The sequence below is a fragment of the Varroa jacobsoni genome, unplaced genomic scaffold, assembly GCF_002532875.2.
Source record: "Varroa jacobsoni isolate VJ856 unplaced genomic scaffold, vjacob_1.0 scaffold_1456, whole genome shotgun sequence".
Lineage (NCBI taxonomy): Eukaryota > Metazoa > Arthropoda > Arachnida > Mesostigmata > Varroidae > Varroa > Varroa jacobsoni.
In genome coordinates this window covers 44,916-68,789 of record NW_019214358.1, presented here as the reverse complement: position 1 = coordinate 68,789, position 23,874 = coordinate 44,916, and the positions used below count along the sequence as shown (strand labels likewise).

At 38.0% G+C, this 23,874-nt stretch overlaps 4 protein-coding genes across 5 annotated transcripts; 2 read left to right on the top strand and 2 right to left on the bottom strand.

Annotated features, from left to right (window-relative positions):
• Positions 1 to 160: 160 nt before the first annotated feature.
• Positions 161 to 5,814, bottom strand: Rbbp5 (retinoblastoma binding protein 5). Its single transcript, XM_022850315.2, has 9 exons — positions 5,690 to 5,814; positions 4,983 to 5,181; positions 4,516 to 4,633; positions 4,029 to 4,197; positions 3,607 to 3,856; positions 3,021 to 3,174; positions 2,412 to 2,654; positions 1,692 to 1,902; positions 161 to 1,185 (listed from the first exon to the last, which is right to left on the bottom strand). The coding sequence occupies exons 1-9, from the start codon at positions 5,706 to 5,708 to the stop codon at positions 983 to 985; spliced, it is 1,566 nt and encodes a 521-aa protein (XP_022706050.1). The 5' UTR covers positions 5,709 to 5,814; the 3' UTR covers positions 161 to 982.
• Positions 5,815 to 6,088: 274 nt separating this feature from the next.
• On the top strand, positions 6,089 to 9,537 carry Non1 (nucleolar GTP-binding protein 1). Its single transcript, XM_022850316.2, has 3 exons — positions 6,089 to 7,286; positions 7,813 to 8,163; positions 8,383 to 9,537. The coding sequence occupies exons 1-3, from the start codon at positions 6,256 to 6,258 to the stop codon at positions 8,888 to 8,890; spliced, it is 1,890 nt and encodes a 629-aa protein (XP_022706051.1). The 5' UTR covers positions 6,089 to 6,255; the 3' UTR covers positions 8,891 to 9,537.
• On the bottom strand, positions 9,346 to 12,573 carry LOC111270223 (ribonuclease H2 subunit B). The gene is made up of 6 exons (XM_022850333.2): positions 12,204 to 12,573; positions 11,330 to 11,549; positions 10,937 to 11,058; positions 10,531 to 10,707; positions 10,005 to 10,171; positions 9,346 to 9,756 (listed from the first exon to the last, which is right to left on the bottom strand). The coding sequence occupies exons 1-6, from the start codon at positions 12,364 to 12,366 to the stop codon at positions 9,610 to 9,612; spliced, it is 996 nt and encodes a 331-aa protein (XP_022706068.1). The 5' UTR covers positions 12,367 to 12,573; the 3' UTR covers positions 9,346 to 9,609.
• Positions 12,574 to 12,740: 167 nt separating this feature from the next.
• On the top strand, positions 12,741 to 23,484 carry LOC111270220 (rho GTPase-activating protein 1). Of its 2 annotated transcripts, XM_022850321.2 has the most exons (6): positions 12,741 to 13,563; positions 15,063 to 15,302; positions 18,337 to 18,471; positions 18,721 to 18,837; positions 19,104 to 19,927; positions 20,408 to 23,484. In XM_022850321.2, exons 4-6 carry the CDS (start codon positions 18,735 to 18,737, stop codon positions 20,690 to 20,692), a joined length of 1,212 nt encoding a protein of 403 aa, XP_022706056.1. In that variant the 5' UTR covers positions 12,741 to 13,563; positions 15,063 to 15,302; positions 18,337 to 18,471; positions 18,721 to 18,734; the 3' UTR covers positions 20,693 to 23,484. The 2 variants fall into 2 exon arrangements, with proteins under 2 accessions (XP_022706056.1, XP_022706055.1); XM_022850320.2 differs by lacking the exon at positions 15,063 to 15,302 and having other exon boundaries at positions 12,763 to 13,563.
• The last annotated feature ends 390 nt before the right edge of the window (positions 23,485 to 23,874 follow it).

Here is a 23,874-nt window from a genome sequence, read left to right as displayed (position 1 = left end):
GTGTAAAGCTGTTCGCTACAAAACAGCAGCTTACTCCTGAATACCAATACTATGAGCTAACTTGCATTGGGGACTATTTATATTTTGAATTATCAAAAAAGCTTTATCACTCTCCGTCCTCTTTTCAATGGCAATGAGCAAGGAAATAAAGACAACAAAATAAAATTTCCACAAAGAACCAATTTGTTACGGGGTTAGTATACACTATTTATATTTAGTTACCCATGCATTTCCAAGTGTCCATAGTTTACAAGATTAGTTATTTTCGGTAGCTCAAACAAACCCGCATGAAATACCTAATGAATCGTTTGCCTGCATGTACAGTTATTTCCGTTTAAATTGTGACTGCTACTATTTTGTTCCAATTGTCATTGTTACTGTTGAGAGCGTAGCTTGTAGACAACTTCGTATCGTTTCGTTGAGTGAAACACACATTTTAGTAATGGATTTGGCACTGGGTCGCAGTGAATTTCAGTCTCACAAGACCGCTTACTCAAGAAGATCTACTTTCATCCACTAATAATCAATCAGTATACTTCAAAATTAATATACAAAGAATTCATATTGTTGAACAAAAAAAATTTGAAAAACGATTTTCTCCACCCATGAAGCCAACCCATAAGCTTTGACGAGCTCACACACGTATAGGGATTCGACGAGTTTTGTTAAACTTTTTTTTACACGTATGAAAAATATGTCATATATTGACCCATATTCTATACAAAAACACTCGCTGAGAAGCACCGTAAGTTCATACACCGTCTTGCAACAAATGTTCTTTATCAAAACAATAAAATAGTCCCACATAAAACGCAAATATATGTGAAGGCCGAAAGTGAACACGCGTAGGTTGCATCCAATTGTGATTCTCTAAGTATACCAAATTTCACGTTGTTGGGCGATAAACAAATAAAGACCAGCCACTAAAATAGACAGATTTCTAGCTGCTTCGAATCACTGGCTAGATTTAACAACTAAACATCTACGACGGTGAATTGCTGACGTGTTCAGCATCCCATGACGAATCCTCGTGAACTTTCAACCGTTTGAAACGCTTATCTTTGGTGCGGTCCTTTAACGGTGGCTTAGCACTCTGCGATGCGGCCGAGGCTGGTTGCCCAGGCTGTTTAGGTTTTCCAGCAGTGACTTGGTTCTTCTTTCCGTTACCTACGAGCGGATGTGGCTCTACAATGCAAAGTTTAGCACAGTAAAACATTGAAACTCACACAGAAAGCAAAGCAAATTTTTGGTCTAAGAAGATACTGCTGTTCTACATACGTATGTAGTACCAATTTTCCAAGAAATTCTACTGCAACCATTATTATGCATATTATGCATATTATGCACCATATTATGCAACCACTACAACCGAGTTGTTGTGGCGATTTGACACGCATGTAGTATATTTGGTTTTGTACTATAAGTGTACAGGGTTGTCTTCCCTTTACTTATAAACGTCAAAGCTCATACATTGAACTCCGTGCGTGCATACCTAAGACCATCTAAGATAACCCTGTTGATTTCTTCAATTTAACCTAAAGCAAACTTTGACCCGCGCTACCTAAACGAGAGTTGTAAGCCCGAACCCGTTGCAGTTGTTTTTTAACGTTAATTAACGCTGTTGCACCACTCCTGACACTTTTTTACAGCTATCATTGATACTCAGTGACATAGCGATTCATGATATTTACCTCCAACAGGCGCGTCTTTCAATTGCACGTCATAAGCATGAACATTTCGTCCTGAACCACCTCCAGAATCGGACAGAATTCCTGGAGTGGAGGGTATTCCAGGACCGTCACCACCCCATCCCTCTTCGGGCTCGTCAATGTCCGGCGCAATTGGAAGATATAGTAGGGCTTTCTTGATAGCTTCACCATCTTCATCCGATGAACAGTACGCCTAAAGGGGCAAACGGTAAACAGCAGACGATTTATACTTTGTTAAAACACCGATGATAAGTGGCACAGTTGTGGCACTGAAGTTAATACAAATGTCGCTTTATTAAATTATACCTCTCGTATAGTATGTCATTGACGGGAGCTTGAGCTACCTACCCCAGGCTTTTTCGATTACGCAAATAGTAGTACCTATAAGGCTATAAGTTGAGACATCTTCTGTTGTAAATTGGCACCGCAAGAATGTTTTATATTACGAACAACTATTCTCCTATCCCGTTCATTACCAATAATTGTCACTAGAATAATAATTTTTGCTCTTCTATAAAATTTAAAGGAAAAACAATCATAAATTTCGCACCAAAAATAATAAAATAAATTCCATAGAAATTATTTCCCTTCTCTCTTATTTGACAATCTACATTTGAGAGGTTCGACAATTGTCAGTTTTACATTTCATTTCGTATCGATTCCACAATTATAAAGAACAATGTCTACAAACAGGACCCTTACCGCAACTGGTTCCTCCGTTTCTACGTCAACTTCCACCTCCTCGTCTCGGCTTTCTTCTTCCATCTGTACAGACTTATCTTCATCTTCGAGATCGAACTCACTTTCACGTTCTTCGTATTCGACGTTCTCGTCCAATTCTTTGAAATCAGGCGCGAATGCAGACCAGTTTTCAACCTGTGCTTGAGCCCAGATGGACACGACACCCGACGAAATGGAGGCGATTATCGGTCGCACTGGATGCCACTATGGTCAAATTGGTATAATGGTTATCATACGATTTTAATCTAGTGTCACAGACTTCGACCAATATTACCTAGGATAACCGAATTATGTGTACATATGTGTGCTCTGAGCAAAATCGACAAATGGCATACACCTTCCATCGCCAGCCTGCCTAAGTTCTTAAAATAGTTGACTTTTTCACAAGTAATTAAAAACGCCGAAGTAAGGTAATACACGTCAGGGACCTCAAATACACAGGTACAAAGATCACTAGCGGCGGGATGCAGACGGGACAGGAAGTTAAAAAGTGTCAAACAGGCAACACGACAACATTCATTTTTTAGCAACATTCTTCTGACAGAGTTTTAATCAAATTAGCATACTTACAACTACATCGAATAGCGTTTCTCCTTTTGTGCCATGTAGGATTTTCACAAGGTTTCCGACACTTCTTTCCCAGACGTAAAGCGCATGCTGGCGTGCAGATCCAGCACAAATAAATTCGCCATCTCCGGAAAAACAGCATTTCTTCCACGTCGTCCTTGAAAATTTCAATAACAAAACCAAAATCAACATTGAAGTCTAACGCTATTGCGAAACTAATATACGTGTATTATGCTTATAACCAGGTGTATATGACACATATAAAACTGCTAATTGGATAGCGTCATCTTCAAGTTTGCTCTCGATCAATTCTCATCTCATTGAAACAGTTTTTGGCATACAAGTGTCCTAACAGGAACCGTTAAGTGTTGAAATGCGGAATTGTAGCCTACAAAAAGTAGCTAAAACATATATTTTTTAATAAAGCTAAATCATAAGATGTAAATGGTCTGTGTTTATTTATTAAAGAGTATTAAATATTTTCTGGGCAAGCAAACTTCACGGATTTTCTTGAAATCTAAAGAGTATTTAAAAGCAGAATAATAGAAGATAGAAAGCCTAATGTAAAACAAATTGTAAAAGTACCAACTTGTTGACAAGATCCTGAAGCTTTTGTGTGGGTTCGACGTCTACGTCTTCTCCAGCTCGTTCGACAACTTTCCGACTATCGTAAACACGGATAACCCTATCAGCTGTATTGCATAGAAAGTGGTCACCTCTACGTGAGAACTCGATGGATTTGATCGCGGTTGCGCTCTGAGATCCTGTTGTCACCCGAAACGAGACAACAACCTCAAGGTCTGATACCCGTACAACGACAACCTTGCCTTTAGCATTGCCTTATAAACCCCAAACAACCAAAAGGTCACAGCAAGCAAAATTTTAGTAAATCTTCTTCTTAATGATTAAGTCGACGGATATTCTTTGATAGCGCTTCATGGTAAGCTAACAAAAGCTGTATTTTTACCGATCTCAAAATCAATTAGCAAAGAATGAAGAAGAATCTCTTACCAGTGAAGATATGTTCGCCTTGACGATCGAATGATGCAACTATGTTAAGGTCTGTATCGTCGTCCAACGGCACAAGCCGATGCTCCCTCGTTGAGCAATCAACTAATACGGCCGCATACTTCAGCGGACATACGAGAAACAGCCGTTCATTCCGAGGGTGGAACTGAACCTAGAAAGTAAACAGATAGCATAAACATAATGGACATATATTGATAATTATATCATAATAACGAACACTGCATAATACATGCCAGCACTGTACACGCTTACATGTCAAGCGTGACATGTGTATTGCACTCAACGTCACCTGTGAGCACTGCTTGTTCCGTTACTCTGAAAACCACTCATCCGTTTAGTGTTAATTCTAGCGCTAATTAACCCTAACCTAGTGTTTATATATCTAGTGCTACATCTCGTATCAGTTCTGAGGTTCGTTCCTAACTAGAGTAAAACATACAATAACAGTTGAACATCTATCATTACATACCTTAAGTACAGGCGACGGAAATGTATATTTCTGAAGACAATCACCGGTTAGAACTTGCCACACGCAGACGGTATTATCTGTGGAAGCAGACACGAGCTTCCGTCCGTCCCGGGTGAAACTGCAATGCCAATAAAGAGACAGTCTATTAACTATTGGCGCTTAAGTGCTTTAATACCAATTTGCCGCCACAGTTATTATAAACTTGGCATAATTTCCTAGCTATTCAAAGTGTGCCACATTCTAAAAAAACCATACGTCCAATTTTCAAGAACTCCTTTCTTTAACGTTGTTAGTACCCAGCGCAATCGTAGGGAAAATTTCCCTTGTACGAAGGTGTAGTATGCTTCATAAATTAATTCCAGTTAATTTGTAGGTCAGATAGGTTTCTGCATACATAGAGCAAATTTAGTTCAACTATAACATGTCATTTTTAGTTGAATGGCAATTTTTGTTAATAGTTACTATACCTCAACGAGCAGACAGGATGAATATGTGCTGTAATAATTTTTGCTATACCCCGAGTCAGGAAATCCCAAAGCACAATACGACCATCATTACAACCGACAGCTAAAAGTGTGCCATATCGGTTGAAGGTACAAGTGATTGCCAGCGAAATACAATCTAGAGTTCCATCAAATTCCTCTGGATAATTTTGTCCAAACGATTCTGCAAAGAAAGCATGGAACACGCCAAAGGAAGAGAAAACGTTAGAAAAAGTAACGTCATAGTTTCAAGCAGACAAGTAAAACTCAGTTTAATACTATTTGGAGTTTGTTCATAAATTTAATGGCTGGAAAGTAAAAAGGATTAGGTAATAAGATTTTTAAAAAAAAAACGTTTAAACGAATCCAGTCTAATTGTTCATACAAACGTGTTTTGTGTCCATGCTGCGAAGTGAAAGTGTTAAAGCTAAGTTACTTATACAGTGGATATCGATAAGCAATCAATAAACAAATCACCAGTCTCAAGAGGGAATTCGCAATATGTCAAAGTCAAAAAGTCGGATATAGATCACGAGGCCCAGGTTCAAAATGGGTAAAAAGTTAAACAATAAACGTTTTTGATATGAAAATTTCGAATGTAAGTGTCGAACTTAAGTCTTCGAAAATTTTAATATAGATTTCGGTTCAGGTATCTATTACCGGACCATGACTAACTTCTAGACTGGACTCACCTAATAAATCTAAATTCATTGTAGATAATAGAATGTGAACGGAGCTTTAACTTCAATTAAAATCGCTTACTTCACCGGTTTCAATAAGGGGAACCAAGTCCCATTTTGTTTTCATTTGTGTTTGCTTTGATAAGCAGACGATCTACGTGTAAATAACTAAAAAATTTAGCTTGTAAATTCTATTCGGATAAAAACCTGTTTATCAAATACTAATAATAATAGGGCGCATAATTTTTCATATAAGACTCAATTAAGGTTTTTTTTTATTGTACTCTAAATTTAAATTATCTTTATAGATCAGCGATCTCCATCTTTTTTAGTCTTTTGTAGGGCAACTTAGTAATATCCAACGGATAAAATACAACCCCATTGTCGGATTAACAAACAGACGTCTTTTCTCTGGGCCACGTGGTAAGCCAAAACTACTGCGGTTCGGAGTTTTCTTCATCCGCGTGTGTCGAAGGGTGTTTTTTACCGTTCAAAGCAGTGGTGTATATGTAAGATAAAGGTTATCGTATAACTTGTTTGGGCATTTGATAGAGTAGTGATAATATCTACCCGACGCCATGGCGTCGTACAACTTCAAAAAGATTGAAGTCGTGCCTACAGCGAAAGATTTCGTGGACATCGTACTGTCGAAGACCCAACGCAAAACTCCAACAGTCATCCACAAACAATACAAGATCACCCGAATTCGAAGCTTTTACATGCGTAAAGTAAAGTTCACGCAGCAGAACTTCCATGACAAGCTGAGCAAAATAGTAATGGATTTCCCGAAACTCGAGGAAATTCATCCTTTCTATGCGGATCTGATGAACGTGTTATATGATCGCGACCACTACAAGCTATCGCTTGGACAAACCAACCAGGCGTTACATCTGATTGACAATGTGGCGCGGGACTATGTCCGGCTCCTCAAATATGCCGATTCGTTATACAGATGCAAACAGCTGAAGAGGGCAGCATTGGGTCGGATGGCGACTATCATGAAACGCCAAGCGCAATCCCTCCAATATTTGGAACAGGTTCGCCAACATTTGTCTCGTCTACCCTCCATTGACCCAAACACACGTACGCTGCTTCTTTGCGGCTATCCGAATGTAGGAAAGTCGTCGTTTATCAACTGTATCACTCGAGCCGATGTTGAAGTACAGCCATATGCTTTCACGACGAAGTCGTTGTACGTTGGTCACACCGACTACGAATATATGAAGTGGCAAGTAATCGATACCCCTGGGATTCTCGACCACCCCTTAGAGGAACGGAATACAATTGAAATGCAAGCAGTTACCGCGTTAGCTCACTTGCGAGCTTGTGTAATATTCATCCTCGATCCGTCGGAGCAGTGCGGACATGTTTTTGAGAGCCAAATTTCGCTGCTTCGTAGTCTAAAGCCACTGTTCTCAAACAAGCCTCTTCTAGTAGTTTGTAACAAAATCGATGTTCTCCCACCCGCACAGTTCGATGACGAAAAGAAAAAACTGTTGGACGAGATTCAAAACGAGGATAAACTGAACATAATGTACATGAGTACCGCAACTCAGGAGGGTGTGTTCGACGTGCGTAACACTGCATGCTCTCAACTATTGGCCACAAGGTAAGTTTTTATGCGCGAGTCAAGCAAGTGTTGTACTCATGTAACTGTTTTAGTAGAGCTTGATTAATCGTGATTAGAAATTTATACAGCGCCCTAAATTTATTGTTCTCATGGATTTAATTTATCCTTATCTTGTTATCTACTACGGTAAAGGAATCAGTTCTAAAAACCTTACGGACTTAGACGACCTAGCTGTTTGTTGCCCGAAATATACGGCATTACAGTGTCGTACCATACAAATCTCAGATGTATCATTTTGCCTTTTCACAGCACGGGATGTTTGACTTTACCGTTAGCACAGTTAAGGATATGACCATTACTGTAAACAAATGTAATTTTATCGCTAATAAAGAAAAAAAATTCTTCAGTTTGAAAGTTCGCTAAATATATCGGATACACCATTTGTTAATAGCAGCCATTTGCGAATAAGTTCGCCGAGCATGAACCATGAAGGGGTGGAAACCATGGAAAATTAAGCAATTGAGAAAACCGACGAAGTATCGCTTTTGGTCATGTTCTGAAACAGGGTCGAGGCAAAGTTAAAGGGACGGAAAGTCGAAGCTATTCTGAATCGACTAATCGTAGCGATGCCGGAAACTCGAGATTCTAAGGAACGACCGCCTTATATTCCGCCTGGTGTAGATGCTAAGAAGGCTGCACCCCCAAAGAAGAAACGACTTGAACGGCACATCGAAGAGGAAGAGGGTGATGATTACATCCTTGATCTGAAAAAGAACTTCGACCTACCGGCAGAGTGGAAGTATGATATAGTTCCTGAGATTCTGCGCGGTCATAACGTGGCGGACTTTATCGATCCGGATATCATGAAAAAGCTCGAAGTTCTTGAGAATGAGGAGCTACTTCGAGAGGAAGCAGGGTAAGACTATTGGAATCTGTTTTTTCTCAATAAAATCTGTTTTCACTGTTTTGAAAGAACTCTCCTAACCTGTACTATATCATTTCTCGTCATAGAGGTAGGAAAAAATATTACAAGTTTAACGAACCAAATTGGCGACACATACATTAGTAAAACAAAACAGAGAACTTAATTAATCTCTATGTTCCATCTTTACGTGTTTTATCGTCGATGTTACAGGTTTTACGACATAGTCGTCTCTGATGAGGATGAGGAGACGAAACAAACTCGCGACCTTGCCCGACAAATCCGTAAACGAAGGCGAATTCTCAAAATAGAACACGAGATCGACAATAACAACCAACGTCGATCAAGGCCAATCATGAAAAAATCAGAAAGATCAGTGTCACGTCTGCGTAAAGAGCAAGAGAGTCTCGGCGTAAATCTGGACGGAGACGACAATGCAAATTATCGCTCGACGCGCAGCAAGAGCCGTGGCCCACCTGCGAAAAAGGCCCGAATGGATTCAGAGGGTCGTGTGGTTTCGGCGAAGTACACCGTACCAAGAAACAAGTTGGGTATTCGGGATCCATCACAAGCAGCCAAAGCAGAGAAGATACGCAAGAAGACACAACTATTCTTTGCTCGTCAAGCCCGCAAAGGAGAAGCCGATCGCACTATCGTCAATCTTAAACCGAAGCATCTTTTTGTTGGCAAAAGAGGCATTGGAAAAACACATCGTCGATAGTTTGTTAGTTCTGTGTCTTACTACTTGTGACATATTTATTGGCTGGAGCAGTTGTCGTTGGCGGCAGAGCCAAAGGATCGTAACCGTAAGCAGTTATTATGGGGCCACCCATACTGACGCGCAAACCTTGAATGGTGTTTGGAACTATTCGGTATACGCCTGATACCTGACATAACAAAGTAGTGAGAAGCCTAACAGCTACCATTACTAGTTGATTGACAGCCGTTTTTCGACGCTCTACCGGACCCTACAAACACTTTCTTTTTTTATGAATGATCTGGCTGTAATTAGTTACTATTACCAAAAGCGACGTTTTGCTTACGATTACTGTTTTTGACAGAGACGTACAAGGCAAGAGCACTCAATGTATAGCGCTGTCTGAGTAGAACGGCCGAGAAAGAGGACTTGATTGTCGATACCGTTATATATAAACGATATAACTGCAAACAAATGCATAGGTTTGCTTACATTAAAAATAACACTATTTTTATTGTGGACATAAGTAACAGGGATGTAGCCATAATCACAAATCAAACATTTCGTGACTGATGAATTCTTCGATTTCGATTGATCCCAGCTTCGTCATGATAGGCAATTATTTTGGTTGAGATAGTAAGTACAATAAATTGCATAACATATAAACAAAATCAATAGTTGTGTTTCATGTATCATGTTTAATTGTTTCTCCCGAAAAAGCTCGTAATAATTTTCATGTCAGTTTAATTCTTTCTCCCGAAAAAGCTCATAATACTTTTCATGCCAGTTTTGTCACAGGACGCTAGCTTTTTCTGGGCTGCAGTCAGTTTGGGGGTAGCTTTCGTCTCGTTGATAACACTGGTTTGTTTCGTATAGTCCTCCGCCGGTTCCTGAAATCAGAAGTTAATATGCGTTAAATACGTCAAATAAGCTTTGGCTTTGACAGCCGGGAAGTTTTGTCAGTTTGGGAAAACCAGCTTACATTTTCATGATACAAAAAATCCGCCACTTAAACATACTGCCATGGCTCTTCGACCCAGTATGGCCCAAATTAACAGAATAAAATAGCATGGTTTCCATGCTAAAAAAAATCGACCAATAAGAGAGAAAAAAAAATAGCATAAGCGAAAGCACTTACCTGGTCGGTTTTTTTACGTTTCGGGTTTGGACTGGTATGGTCACTTGCGTCAATGTCTCGCTCTTTAAGGCTCCGTTTCCGATCAATTCCTAGCCGTTTTTCCAGTAAATCGCCAAGGGCATCTGCAATGTATTCCCTCACAATTTCCACAGTCGAGCATATGTAGTCTGTAAAAGCAGCAAAGCATTGCCTATACAGGTAGAGTATAATTACAGTGGCTACACCTGTAGTGAAACGCAGTATACATGGTAGTCATACAAGTCATGTGTACTGCACGGCGCCTTGAATCACGAAGTACTACTATCTCTATCTTTCCAACTAGAGATTGTTGATCCAGAACCCGTACAATCTCAAGACGAAATTTTAAAAAAAACCCAAAAATTGTTACATCAACCTCCTTCGATAATTAAACTCTGATACACTTACGTGACTAGCACGTTCGAACTGACTTGACGCATACTTATGCTTGAAAACTCTGTCGTGCTGTTATTTTCTATTACGGAACAGATGGCAAACATGTAGTTACCTTCGTATGATCTGATATCGTTTTCATCCTTTTCTTTTTTGAGTAACTTGCTTCTTGCTACGGCCCCACAAGGAATTTCCTTATCTTGAAGCACCTTTGCTAGACGCCGTACCTTTGCTTCAAGCCATTTCAGCACCCGTTCCTCGTTATATTTTGCAAGCTGGCGCCCACAGACCTCTGTCGAAAAACAAATAAACAATTAATGGACATTTACTGATATATACATTTAATAGAAAACATGAACCCAGTTTGTTTTATTTTTTACCCTCTTATTCCTAATTCATCTTAGATTACTACATTACTATATAATAATAACCTTATTATAATTATGTAGTAATATTAATATAATTTACAAATTTATATTGCTATGACAAACATTTGACTAACGCTTGTCGTTGAAACAAACCTTTTGTGTCGGCAATAGCATCGAGTTTTAACCCGTCTACAATCTGGATCATATCGCCCTCGAAATAGTCAGAAATCTCCACGAATTTGTTTACTTTGCGAAGTTTGTCAAGAACAAGAAATCTAAAATAAAATTATGGAGAAACATGTTATAGCACTGACAAGTACATTTCCATATCTATACAAAAGTTTATTCGTAGGGTTTCAAATGACGGCTAGTTTTAACGTTTGAAAAGTTTTTGTGAAATGCACACGACGTATTTATTGCGTAAATATCTTAAAAGTAGGTGTTTAATGCACATTTTAGCGTTTATCCTAAAATACATTACGGAATAATCGTAGAAAGGATCGCACTAAACGGCCAGCATGTCAAGGTCCATATACTAAAACTCACCGAGCATCGAAGGGTGTTGCCGTAATTAGCCGACCATCCTTTTCCACAGACTGATCAATGAGAAAGCTGCAGAAGCCCTCAGTTGTCGAATGAAACACTAATTCAAATAGACGTGCTGGCTTGTTTTTCACGAGGGCGAACAGCGATGGAGACCCCGTCCGGGGATGGCCACAACGAATCAGTTGCACACCGCCACTAGATAACGCGTCCACTAAAAGATCTGTAGAGGTAAAATTATATAAAATCTCGCTACATTTGATTAATCATTTTCTTTATATTATGATTGACTGAAAAGGATACTGTGCCAAACAAAGGAAGTTGACGTTGACTTAAAGAAAACCTGAAAAATGGCTGCTAGAAATCAATGAAAAGAGGCGAACGGCATGAAAGCAACTAGTATCTAACCTAGCGACATGGGTATCTATCTATGATATGATACCTGTGTTGTCTTTAAGCTAAAGACCCAGGGTCCTTGCACAATCATCATGGTGTCCTTTTGACCCTTGTTTTACCTAGGGTATGAACGGCTTTCGACTTAAGATACACAGTTATACATTTAACAAGGGTCAATTTAAGTGTTTTCCAGACAGAAAGGAGCACTATCATGATCGCATTCTTGTAAATACACCGTTATACTTATCTGCTCGCGTATCTTCCGGGTAATTTTGTAATAGACATGTTGTTTCTAAAATTCTGTATAAAGATTGAATAAACTCTAAGTGAATACAGGATAGAATGTGGTAAATTAGGGCCTGCATAGATTTTTTACAACAAACAACATTGCAGTTGAATAAATGTAATAAATTGCCCTTTAGTCGTGCATGTGAACTGTCATTTACCGCAATGAACATAACAGAACTGATTTACCACCTACCAGGAAAAAGAGCTAATCTTTGAGGGTCCAACTCTTGCTTAATCCAGCTTTCAGTTGTCGCAACTTTTTTGTTTTCTGAACCTGTAGTAGTATCGGCTTCCTTCTTAATATCATCTTGTTTCGCCTTTGCGCTGGTCCGACTTGCTCTCAGTTTATACGGCATTTTTTTATAATGTTTGAGTTTCTATTCAGCCCAATACACTGCTTGTAGTCGACTATTCCTTAATGAATTTCACCGTAAACCAATGGTTGCACTTTAGTGCAACAAGTGACTAAATCAACACATCAAAACCTTTCAAAAAACTATTAGATAACGGAGAAAAAATAGCTTGGAATATGTGGCTCACCAGTTCGAGGGAGCCAAAAAGATTTATTTATAAATCAAGAGTAGATTCACCACGGTCAGATGGTTTTCGCGCTCTCTTATATTTCTGTATTATGTTTTCGCCCACATTCAAGAAGCACAACATTATTTGGCGCGCATTTTTCAATTTGACAGATGAACAGATTACGAGCGAGAGCACAGCTACGTCCTATAGCCCACAGACAAGCGTGAACTCATCACCACCGAACTATCACTTGCGTATATTGGTTGCTACCAATCCACTTTAAGTCAGTAATGTTTGAAATTTAACACGCTTTTCCTAGTTTTCTGCTTTTATGGGAGTATTTTTCTATTCATGTAGTGTTTAGATTAGTCTTCTGCTAAATCCAAGTGGATGATCCGCAAGACATGAATGATTCGACAACACGAATGCGAGCCACTAAGGTTACCCCCGTCAGATCCAAGATGGCCGCCTCCATCTGTCTGCATTTGCTGCAGTTAGTACTGCTGCGAAGAGAGGGGACATTGTCGGAAGCCTGTTAGTCAAATTGCCCCTAAGCGCATATTGCTAAGGGCGCTGCTGTTGTTGCTTCTGTCGCTGATGTCAAAGAACTTTGCTTGCCACTTTTCCTCTTGCTGTTCTAATTTGGGGTAATGTTACACAGTGTCATTTTACTTATCGTCTGCCATCGTCGGCGGATAATTCACACGGCGTTGAATTCCTCTGTTGTCCTTCTGTTTGCTATTTATTGCTAGCCGTTTGTAAGCGTTCCTGGTTGAAGTAGAATGCGAGACGAAACAAGCTTTTTCATCGTGTTCATCTTAGCATTAAAACTGCCAATAATAGTGTGTGAGTAAAGCTGAAGTCCGCAGCCTTCGAGTCTGTGTCCAAAAGGGCCATTGCTAACTGTCAACGAACGTGTCTTAACTAAATCGGGAAATACCGTAACACACCGAAGATAATTTGCCCCCAATCGAATTTAAGTTAACTTCGGCCAGCAAACATGGACAGCGACCGGCAAAGAAAGCTGAGTGGTGAGTGTTCAACGTTTAAGTTTCACTAAATTCATGCCGTGATATGGACATCTTCACAATACGTACGACGTATGCGATCTTCGAACACGATATCAAGATAATCAAAGTTCGCAACGTCTTGAATCAATCAGTCATGAATCAGTGGTAAACAATGCCGAGTAGGAGTCGGTTCTGATCCACTGATCGGTTCTGCTGTCCAGCTGTCAATATAAACAGTTTAGAACTGTTTATATTAAACATTATTCAACTGTTCGATTAGCAACTACGAGAATATAAATGTTTAGCAGCCGTGTCAGTTACTTGAATAATTTGTTTGCCAATCAACATGTTCGGGGAACTCTTGAAGTTTGCTTGCAGTAATAGTGTGCTTCTTTAAAACAATCTTAACCAGATGATAATGATTACACGAAGTTAATAGGATAATATGATATTTTTCTCTATATTACATAATATAATATTACGATAATTATAATAGCGATAATTACAATGTTACATATTTGCCCTTTGCTCTGTAGAGCTCTATATGTGAGGTCAAATCAATGAGTTGATCGTTTTTGATACGATTGTCCTTGCGATTCTTATCAATCACTTAGATTGTTATATTGGGGTCTGTCCTGGTCCGACGTTTTTTCTAATTATATCTAGTTGTAACCTTTGTGTACAATCCTTCATTCTATCTTTCGACTGTTTTATGTTTTCATGTATTATTATTATATCTTTATTACTAGCTAAAAACAAGAATCATTCGTACGATAGTGTAGTATTTAAATATAGATAAATCTTAGATGTAGATGTATTCAAAAAAGGCCATATATAGCTTATATATTTATATACATTTATTTATATATAAAATAATAATGATTGAACAGAAAAATCTTCAATGTACTTTTCTCCATAGGTTACAATGTCGTAAACCGATAAATCTCTGTCGAATCGACAGCTTATGTTGTCATATGCGCTTGGTGCGAATAAGTTCAATATATTCAAATAATAATACTAGAAGTAAAATTAAATCGAGCAGCTGATAAAATGACGTTTCATCCTGTCTAGATATTCTTTAAAAGATATTTGCGCCTGTGCATGTGTTGCTGGGCTAGTCATCCCTGTAACGGAAGATGTTAACTATTGCCTTTGCTTGCGACGCTACCATAGCCGGTTTGACTCATAGTCTCGGCACAAACAATATGCCCCTTTAGAAAATATGGAGCTTTTATTACAAGTGTTGGTGTCATTGTATAAAATCCATTCCAAAATCGTCACACAAATGATCTAAGTAACTATATAGCTGTAGCATTCCCTGTTTTATTTTCCCAGTGAAAAGCAAGAATGTCTCCTGAAATTGACAGCAAAAACATCCGCCTCGGTGAAGAGAACAGCAACGATGATTTTTGCGCAGACAAATTTTTGTATAAACCTTGTAAAATCCATTCATGCGTCTATTCTGAGATTTCATCACTCTGTTGCACTTTGAATTTTATGTTATTGCGAGCCAATTTCAGGAGCCATTGCAACCAGGTGCTTTTTAATCTGCAAAGTCGAGAACTTACAGGCGAAATGTTAGTAGATAACACGTGGTGTTGTATTATTCAAATGTTAACGCACATACGGACCTCAACATTGCCCAGCTTGCCGCTTTTGGATTATTAATCTGCTGTCTGGACTGAATAAAACCTCTGCTTTATCGGAACAATACTCCTAGCCGTCTTTAAATTTGCTCTGAGAGCTCGATCATCAGCGAGGTACGTTTCAAACCAGCTGACATATTTTTTTCATAATAATGACTGATGAAAGAGGAAAGCACATATTGATTCAAACGACTTGCCTAGAATCAACGACTGCAGCGATTTTAACTCCTTGTGACATCCGCTAGTGAAATACATTTGGAGTAGATTACGCTAAGCGGTGAATAACCATAATTTGCTTTTCTCAGTTGGTCCTTGGACTGGGCCACGTAAAGCCAATTGTGAAAAATGTATTCACTCTTTCTTGAACCGAAGCTGAAGAGAAAACTTTAATCTGTTGGAGTGGTTTGTGGTACAGTCATCAATATCTTTATATTATCGGAGTCTTACTATCTTTATTTACTTAATCAAATAAATTTAGTTTAACTCGTCGATTTTTAAAATACTACGTTAAAGAGAGAACAAGGTTATTTATATCTTGTTGTAACGAAACTTGCAGAAAAATTTTTAGTTTCTCTTCATCAGTTGAATGTGAGCGCTTTTTTTTACAATGGGAAAATGTATTTGATTATAGCTTTAATTAACTGTAGTTTTAATGTGCGGCACGCAAATGCTTGTAACGCTTTTCAAGATAGCACTACGCTTCCGGCGGAAATATATATGTCTAAATTGAACCACCAAATTTTTGGTAGGCAAGCATGGCTGCATTGGGCTTTCCAAAATGAATCCCGTAGTAATTTGGCACTCAGTTTAATTTAAACTCATTCTAATATTGGCTCACAATTGTGTAAGCTAACCTACCTTTACGTTAGAAAAATGGAACAAACTTGGATCACTCAAGAAAGAATACACAGTACTATAGGACCTACAATTGTGACATATTCTACAACTGTGCCGGCGATCGTTTAAGCACGATGCATTTTTTTCAAAATTCCTGAGTACCTATAGAAGGAGCTTCAGTTTTTTTGATTTTTAAGTTAGGAACTGCTGGTATGGGACAAGAATGTACGTGACTTAAATTTTAAAGAGTTAGCTAAGAACGATGCCAAAAAAATAGTACACCGAAAATTACGTTATCAGCATATACAGCGGGTGAATACGTGCTTGGAGCGTCTGAAATTAAAATGTCTCGGTTCACGTCCATGGGTGAAGGGCTTTTAGGCAATATTTTCACGTATTGGTTACCGCTATGATCTAATCAGAAATAGATCAACTGATCAAAATTAGATCGATTCGAAGGCTAACCTAATCTTTTTTCATACTTTGCTCTTTATGTTCTTTACATGTATGCCTTCGCATTTAGGATGTCTGTAATGTGCGTACGCAAATACTGTGAACCATGACATCGTCAAAGGGTGAAAGTAAATATCCAGTTATTTGATGACAAGGTTTTTGTAATAGGTTTCCCGTAAAATCTCCAAAATAGCATTTTATTTTAGCCTAGAAAATTAATTGTCGTATGCTTACACAATTTACGTGAGTAAAGAACGTTTTTGATTTTCTCGCTTGTGCTGTCCCCTTTTGCAGCTATAAATGGGTCTTCAGTTCCGAGTACAGAGCCCGAATTTCACACTAAACTTCTTATAAATCGTAGATAGAATCAACGACAAGGCCTAGCCGCTTTCTTAAATCGTTGTTTTAAAGCCCAGTTCCAAAGCTCAAACATAAGGGAAGTCTCGGTCGAGTAGTCAAACCGTTCAACCAGATAAGGCAAAAGACCTTGAAAGCTTCAGATTGGCGTAATTTTTGAATGACTATTATCATACCGCATCTTCGCATTAATCTTTGCGACATTTTACAGAGCTCTCTGACATTTTGAAATTTTTCTTTGTTCCATCTCGGAAATACGTTCATCACGTTTACATGCATTCTGTATCTATATTTGTTGAAAACTGAAACCAATTCAATACAATACTCGATACCAGGTACAAAAATTAGAGAAATCAATAAACTGTACTACTCATTTGCATGATATCACTTCTTGACTAGCATCGTTTTTTCAATCTACGAAGTTTTCATAAAGAGTTTAACCACTTTCTTTGATTATTATTTTTATATAGATTATGATAAAAATCGTGACCTACGCAGTTTACGCAGATATTGATTACGTAAAGTAGAATTTGCATAAACTAGTAATATATTGGAAAGTACAGTGTGTCCACTAATAGAACCATCTTTGGGATTCTTGCTAAATAAGGTGGTACTTATTGCTTAATAAGTGAATATCGTGTACCTCTATTCGTCTACAGGATATCTCATTTTTCTGGAAAATTTTCAAACTCATTGACGCTAATTGGGATAAGTGTAAATTAACCGTGTGACTTATTTTGGCTACAGTTCTCCGCTAGGGTCGATCTTCTTAAGGGAGTACAGTTCTTACAGAGTAGAAACTACTATAAAATTCTATTAGAGTAAAGGACGACCCATGAGATAAAATAGACATAAAAAACACTACGCCTCCTGTGTTTATTTAGACATTGTCAGTAAACGGAGTTCTTGTTTCTTTATTTCTGTACTAAAATATGCCTTCTTTTATTGTATGTGATTTATGTAGATCGGTTACTATTTCAAAAGCAAATGCAACGTCCAAGTTTTGGAATTTGCTGAAAACGATAATTTGTAGAAAACAATAAAGGTTGTATACAATGCACTCCCGTGGTTTTATATGCTTCCGTGTCATATATAAGAGATCGCTTATCAAAAGCTTAATAAGTTAATGTATCCCTCGAACGCTTGTAAGTAATATTCCGCACTATTAGTATATTTATAAAAGTGTAACTTTATAATGCATATTTTGAACGCGAAGTCAAGAGTCAAACCTACAATCGAAATTCAACGGTTTTATTCATTCGTGATAATGCATTACCTAGTTGTGCTCGTAAAAGGTGAAAGCGAGATCAATCCTTTTACAAAAACGTTGAGATATTACTGCCTCTATAATGTATAGCGGCCAACGAAGTGATACAAATATTTACTTAGCACCGCAGCGCCCATCTTTACGCATGAGGCTTTAGCATCTACAATGTGAAGTTCCTTTACTAATATTTGGTGTGTGTCTGTAATGTGGCACATCGCCCTGCGTGTATTACAGGTTCAAGCTCTGTGGGTGACTGTGATTTGGAACCGGCTCTAGAATTTGATGACTCTGAATTCAGAACGCCTGGCTCGCCGCAGGGGACCGACGAACCATCTCTTGCCACGGATAATCTTTCAATCGGAGAAACAGGTAAACATGACTTCGCAGGTTCAGAAAGTATATACGTACTGTATACACATAAGGTCATTTCACAGTTAAACCAATTTATTCAAACATGGGAAGGATACCGCACAATCTTTACCACAAAGATTCGGTTTCCAACTTCCGCGAAAAATATTTCAAATAATGTAGTTCTCTGCCTGATGCCCATTCTGCTTACGCATTTAATGTTAGGTAATTTCATCTGTTCTTACGTATCTGTGTGTGTGTTACTTGTAGGAGGTGATTTGAACATGCCGGACGAGATGGCTAGCCGTGATGAAGATTATGAAACAGCATTACAACCGGATGATGATTTCGACGATTTAGCGCAATATGGAATCGTCGAGGTAGCTGGTAGGTAATTTCTGCAGATCAGCACAATTTCAAAACAGTTACTAATTTCTTCTTAAGTACAAAGGCCATCTTACCGATAAATAAGAACATGAAAGCAAACATGCAAAAAACCTAGAGGTGGTGTATCATTGCACCAAAAAAGTCGCGATTCTTGAATCATAACTACCTGACAGTGAACTGTTTTTGTTGCATTTCGAAGTAAAATTAGCAGTAACAGCAGTATTCAATTCAGAACAAGTATCTATTTTTTTGTCCTGTGTTTTCAGGTGTTGACCTTTCGGGACGCACTGTCATAGTTGTATCTGCCTGTCGTTTACCGCCTTCCGACGTAATCAGCCATGCTAAGCTGTTGCGGTACCTCCAGCACACTTTGGATCAATTTGTCGAAACAGATTATGTCTTAGTCTACTTTCATCATGGGCTCAATTCTAAAAACAAACCGACGCTATCCTGGCTCTGGACGGCTTTCCGTACGTTTGACCGCAAGTACAAGAAGAACCTTAAAAATATGTATCTTGTACATCCAACTACGTTCATCAAGGTGATTTATCAGCTATTCAAGCCGTACATTTCGACGAAATTCGGCCGAAAGATTGTCTACGTAAACCGGCTATCCGAGCTGAAGACTCATCTCCGTCACTTTGACCAGATTCAGATTCCTGAAGCGGTCGCCGAGCATGACGCTCAAGTTAAGGAACGAGAGGGCAAGAGTTGGTTCCGTATACCGACCAGTGCATCGATGAGCTCAATTAGCGGCAGTGCTCGTGGTTACAAAGAGACACAGCAATTCGGTGTACCCCTAGAAATTTTATGCCCACGAAGTCCAAATGGTATTCCTCCTGTTCTCAAAACGTGCATTCAATACCTCACTTGCGAAACGGCGCTGGAAAGCGAGGGTTTGTTCCGGCGGTCAGCGAATGGTACGACACTTAAGGCCGTACAAAGCCTGTTCGACGAAGGCAAGATCGTTGAACTATCGCAGTTCTCGGATAGCTATCATCTAGCAGCTGCAACTTTAAAATCGTTTCTGCGGAACCTACCCGAACCTTTGCTCACGTTCTCAAACTATGGTGATGTAATTACATTCCAGGTGAGCTCTTTAAAGTACTAATGAGTTAGAATGACTCGACTCATCCCGGTTGTATTTTACACTTCATGAATTGATGGATTTATATTAGATAAAATAGTTTTCATTCCATTAAATTGACAAATATATGTAAGACCAACGCGTTGCGATGGTATCTACAGGAATAGCTTTTATTCTGTTTCGTCATATGAAGAAAAATTTATCACTTAAAAACACCTGGAAAATATATCTAAAAGAATAGTACATTTTGGTTGAATGTAATTTTTGGAATCATACAGATTTGTCTTAACGAGTACGTACAAGTTCTGAAAAATCTAAGATTTTTTACAAGCGTTCTGCAAAGAAAATATGCTATTTTCTTATAGAAGAAAATATCTCGCATTCGAGATAATGTTATCATTTTTCAAAATGAATGACGTGCCTATGTCATACTCCGCTTTTCGTGTGCCGTTCTGTTCTGTTTTATGACCTTCTGAATACCAGGAGCAAGAAACCAGTAGAAAGGGGCTACGTGCACAGCAGATTCTTCAACGCCTTCCTCAAGACAATTTAAATGTCCTGCTTTTAGTATTTAACTTTTTGGCAAAGGTCGTACAACAAAGCGACTTCAACAAGATGTCGCCCTCAAATTTGGCGATCGTGTTTGGTCCCTCGCTTCTCTGGTCGGAACGAAGCGCAGCAACTTTGAATAGTATTCAGCGCATCAACCACTTCGTCGAGTTCCTTATCAAGGTCGGCGTAGCGACCTTAGTAGAAAACTTTTCTTAAATACCTCTGCAACAAACATCAGTGCTAAGTTTTTGACAATGGTATCACTTTAACATCGGCAATTATCCAATTAATCCAATATGAAACCAATGAAGAGCCAGCTGCTTCAGCGGTATTACTAACTTTTAAAGTTATGTTTCTATTTTTCGCACGTTGAATACAAAGAAATTGATTACAATAGGATGATTCTGTATTGATGAAGTCGTAATGAAGTCGTGTTTGATATAAGCATAAGCACTACTAAAGTCCATGTGCTATTAGCTTTAGCGTAACAGACAAAACCAAGTCGAGGTTTTCAAAATAATTACAAATAATTCCTGTTGTTTTAGTCAAATATATTAGAATTATAATTAAAAACTAAATTTTCTATCCGAACTATTCTACATGAAGCAGTACAGCTTGCCGATCATATTTTTAATTCGTTTTACGTTTGTGGATGCTAGTTAGTAATATTACTGAATTGGTATCAGATTAGATCCCAAAGCTCAGATGAACCCATCAAGATGTACTTCAATAAAAGGCCTATTTATCCGCAGCATGTTAGAACAGGACAACGATGAATCCAACACGAAACAATTGCCCATTAGCCGGTGTGTTATTAAAGCACTACATTTAAAGTCGAATTCTTTTTTTATTTGAGAAATTTTGTAGTACCTATAAAAATAAAAGTCTACCACGTCGCCTCGTAATATCCTAGTGTCTAAAATGTTATTATAACTGTTCTAATTAAATTTCTTAACCTAAATTCGTTGAAGGCATACGCTGTCTCAAAATTAAATTTGCATGAGAACATTCAGGGGCGACCTTTTCACAATGTCAGCCTATTCTCGTCGTTGTTCTGTTGGGTTACGGATGGCCGAAGGGCTGTAAGTCAAACGAAGTATGTGAGGACAAATATTTTCGACATTTTTTCTGGAACAAAGTGCTTTGTTTCAGCACTCTGTTACACTTGGTAGAGAGTAAGGATTAACCAATGCATAGCGTGTATATACGAAAACTATATATTTATATTACAAATTACATATGTACGATGTATTAACTGTTGTATTAAGTATTTATGTTACTAATACCAGTATTATTACAACTTTTACTAAAATGTGTTTAATCGAATTCTGTGAGAATTTTGACAGAATCTACACATTTATATCTATAATAAGTAAAACACAGGTAATTATATTCTATCGGATGGTTCTATTTTCCCTGCATTCGATGGTGAAAATAGCCCAGTGGTTACAACTGCCACGAATATTGTTGAATTCATTTCATCGATAATTTGAGCCAAAGTTTTTAAGCGTTCAGCGTTGATGAATTTCATTACATTCAGCACTGTACTAATCGCCGTGTATAAAGCCTCATGACAACAGGTTCCGCGAACCGCCTGCTGCGGTGAATTTTGAAAATATAAGCGAACGCGAGTTTTAAGTGGGTATCGTAAAGATATATTGAAGACAATAAGTAGATTAGTAAACACTGATTTGACAAGATCCGATTTTTATCTACTGCACTGAGTATAAAGAAGAATTATTATGGAAAGCAAAAGATCATGGTGTCCATGTACTTGACTCCCAATAAGATATCATGAACACGCAACGAAAAAAAAAAACTGTGAAAGAGAAATTCCTTGTCTAAGCAGATGTTCTGCTTTCGTACACTTTATACACATACTATATATACGAAACATGACGGCAGCAACATGTAAAAGCAGATAATACTTCTGAATGTTTAATAATTTATCATGAAAGTATAGTTTATTTAGGCTCAAAACACAGTCAACAAATCAATCGAGATTGGAAACAGAAGCATTTTTGGTGTAACTCAGAATACGTTTAATTAATATATACGCCTAAGAATGGTATGCTTGCGACGCTATTGATCTAAGCTTTAAGATATCTCTTTCTATCTCGCTCTATAATAGTTCTAATATATAAATGAAACCTACACCTAGATATAATATATATATATATATATATATATATAGACCTACAAATCCATATGAATTAATATGAAATCCGAAGTAGCAGCTATAGTGTATGATAATGGTTAGTAGGTGGCGGTTGAAACGAATGTTGCGAAAACATTCGTTCGCATTTCGCTGACAAACAATTATGACCGCAATAGGATTAATGTCGCATTAAATGCATGGAGGTAATGGTTCTATAACAGCTCTACGACGCTTACTGTGCTGTACAAGTTGTAAATAAATATATCTCTCAAACATTTTATAGACATAAATGAGAGTAAAGCAACACAGCATCAAGAGGCAGCCACGCAAAGTCTGTTGGCTGTACTTTGCTGGGATTCAAGGACGCCGCAAAAAAATGGCAAACGATGTCTCAGACTGCAAAAGCCACTATGGGCCTCTGCAGCTTGTTTTCTATATGACACTATATTCTATATAAGCGCCTATTAAGAGGGATGAGCAAGGATGGCGCTATAGGGTACATGATATTATTGACAACAATTATTAAACGAGATAAGAAAAGTATCATTTTCACTCTCTTCAACACACTTCATAATAGCGGCAATAACAGCAAACAGCAACCACAACAACCGTTTTAATGGACTCCTTATATTTGTTCGAATTCTTTTTAAACTGGACTTATCTAAACTCGTCTTCGAACTCATCAGAAAAAACTATATATATACTGTACAATTTGTGTATGTGTGCCAAAGAACTTTACTCTATTGCCTTCTATCAGTGATAAGTCGAACGAGCTTTGTGACTAAGGCATGTAATATGTACTATGTGAATATAAAAAAATAAACAGCAGTCGTGACTATCTTGTCTCACACTGACGTTGTAATTAATAAAACTACGAATCTGCGCTAAAAGGCAGAAAAAGGATGACATATTGACAGGAAAATTAGTAAGAATGCGAGACACATTCCTATGGTAATATAATAAGGCGGGTATTGAACAGCAGACGAAATAAGCTAATAAAAATGCGACTGGGCAAGCAACAGTATGATGTTCACATAGATGACAACAAAAGCGTGTTTTTATTGTCTAACATATGTTATAAATATCCTCTTATATTTCACATTGTATGAGATATTTATACTCAACACATTAAGGAAATGTTTTTTTTTTTTAATTAAGTACACAGCAAACCGTGAGTCTGTGTTGGGCAGGTAGAAACTATGGTTTGAATGAAAATAAAAGTTTTAGTTCGTCCTTACTC

Coding starts and splice junctions, on each gene's coding strand:
- Rbbp5 (XM_022850315.2), bottom strand. Junction 2,655..3,020: donor AAACGCTATTCGATGTAGTT/GTAAGTATGCTA, acceptor ATTTGACCATAG/TGGCATCCAGTGCGACCGAT. Junction 1,903..2,411: donor AAACGGAGGAACCAGTTGCG/GTAAGGGTCCTG, acceptor TTGCCCCTTTAG/GCGTACTGTTCATCGGATGA.
- Non1 (XM_022850316.2), top strand. CDS start 6,256: ATGGCGTCGTACAACTTCAAAAAGATTGAAGTCGTGCCTACAGCGAAA. Junction 7,287..7,812: donor TCTCAACTATTGGCCACAAG/GTAAGTTTTTAT, acceptor GTTCTGAAACAG/GGTCGAGGCAAAGTTAAAGG. Junction 8,164..8,382: donor CTACTTCGAGAGGAAGCAGG/GTAAGACTATTG, acceptor TCGATGTTACAG/GTTTTACGACATAGTCGTCT.
- LOC111270223 (XM_022850333.2), bottom strand. CDS start 12,366: ATGCCGTATAAACTGAGAGCAAGTCGGACCAGCGCAAAGGCGAAACAA. Junction 10,708..10,936: donor TGCTATTGCCGACACAAAAG/GTTTGTTTCAAC, acceptor GTTTTTCGACAG/AGGTCTGTGGGCGCCAGCTT. Junction 10,172..10,530: donor CGATATCAGATCATACGAAG/GTAACTACATGT, acceptor CTGCTTTTACAG/ACTACATATGCTCGACTGTG.
- LOC111270220 (XM_022850320.2), top strand. CDS start 13,533: ATGGACAGCGACCGGCAAAGAAAGCTGAGTG. Junction 13,564..18,336: donor CCGGCAAAGAAAGCTGAGTG/GTGAGTGTTCAA, acceptor CGTGTATTACAG/GTTCAAGCTCTGTGGGTGAC. Junction 19,928..20,407: donor GTGATGTAATTACATTCCAG/GTGAGCTCTTTA, acceptor TCTGAATACCAG/GAGCAAGAAACCAGTAGAAA.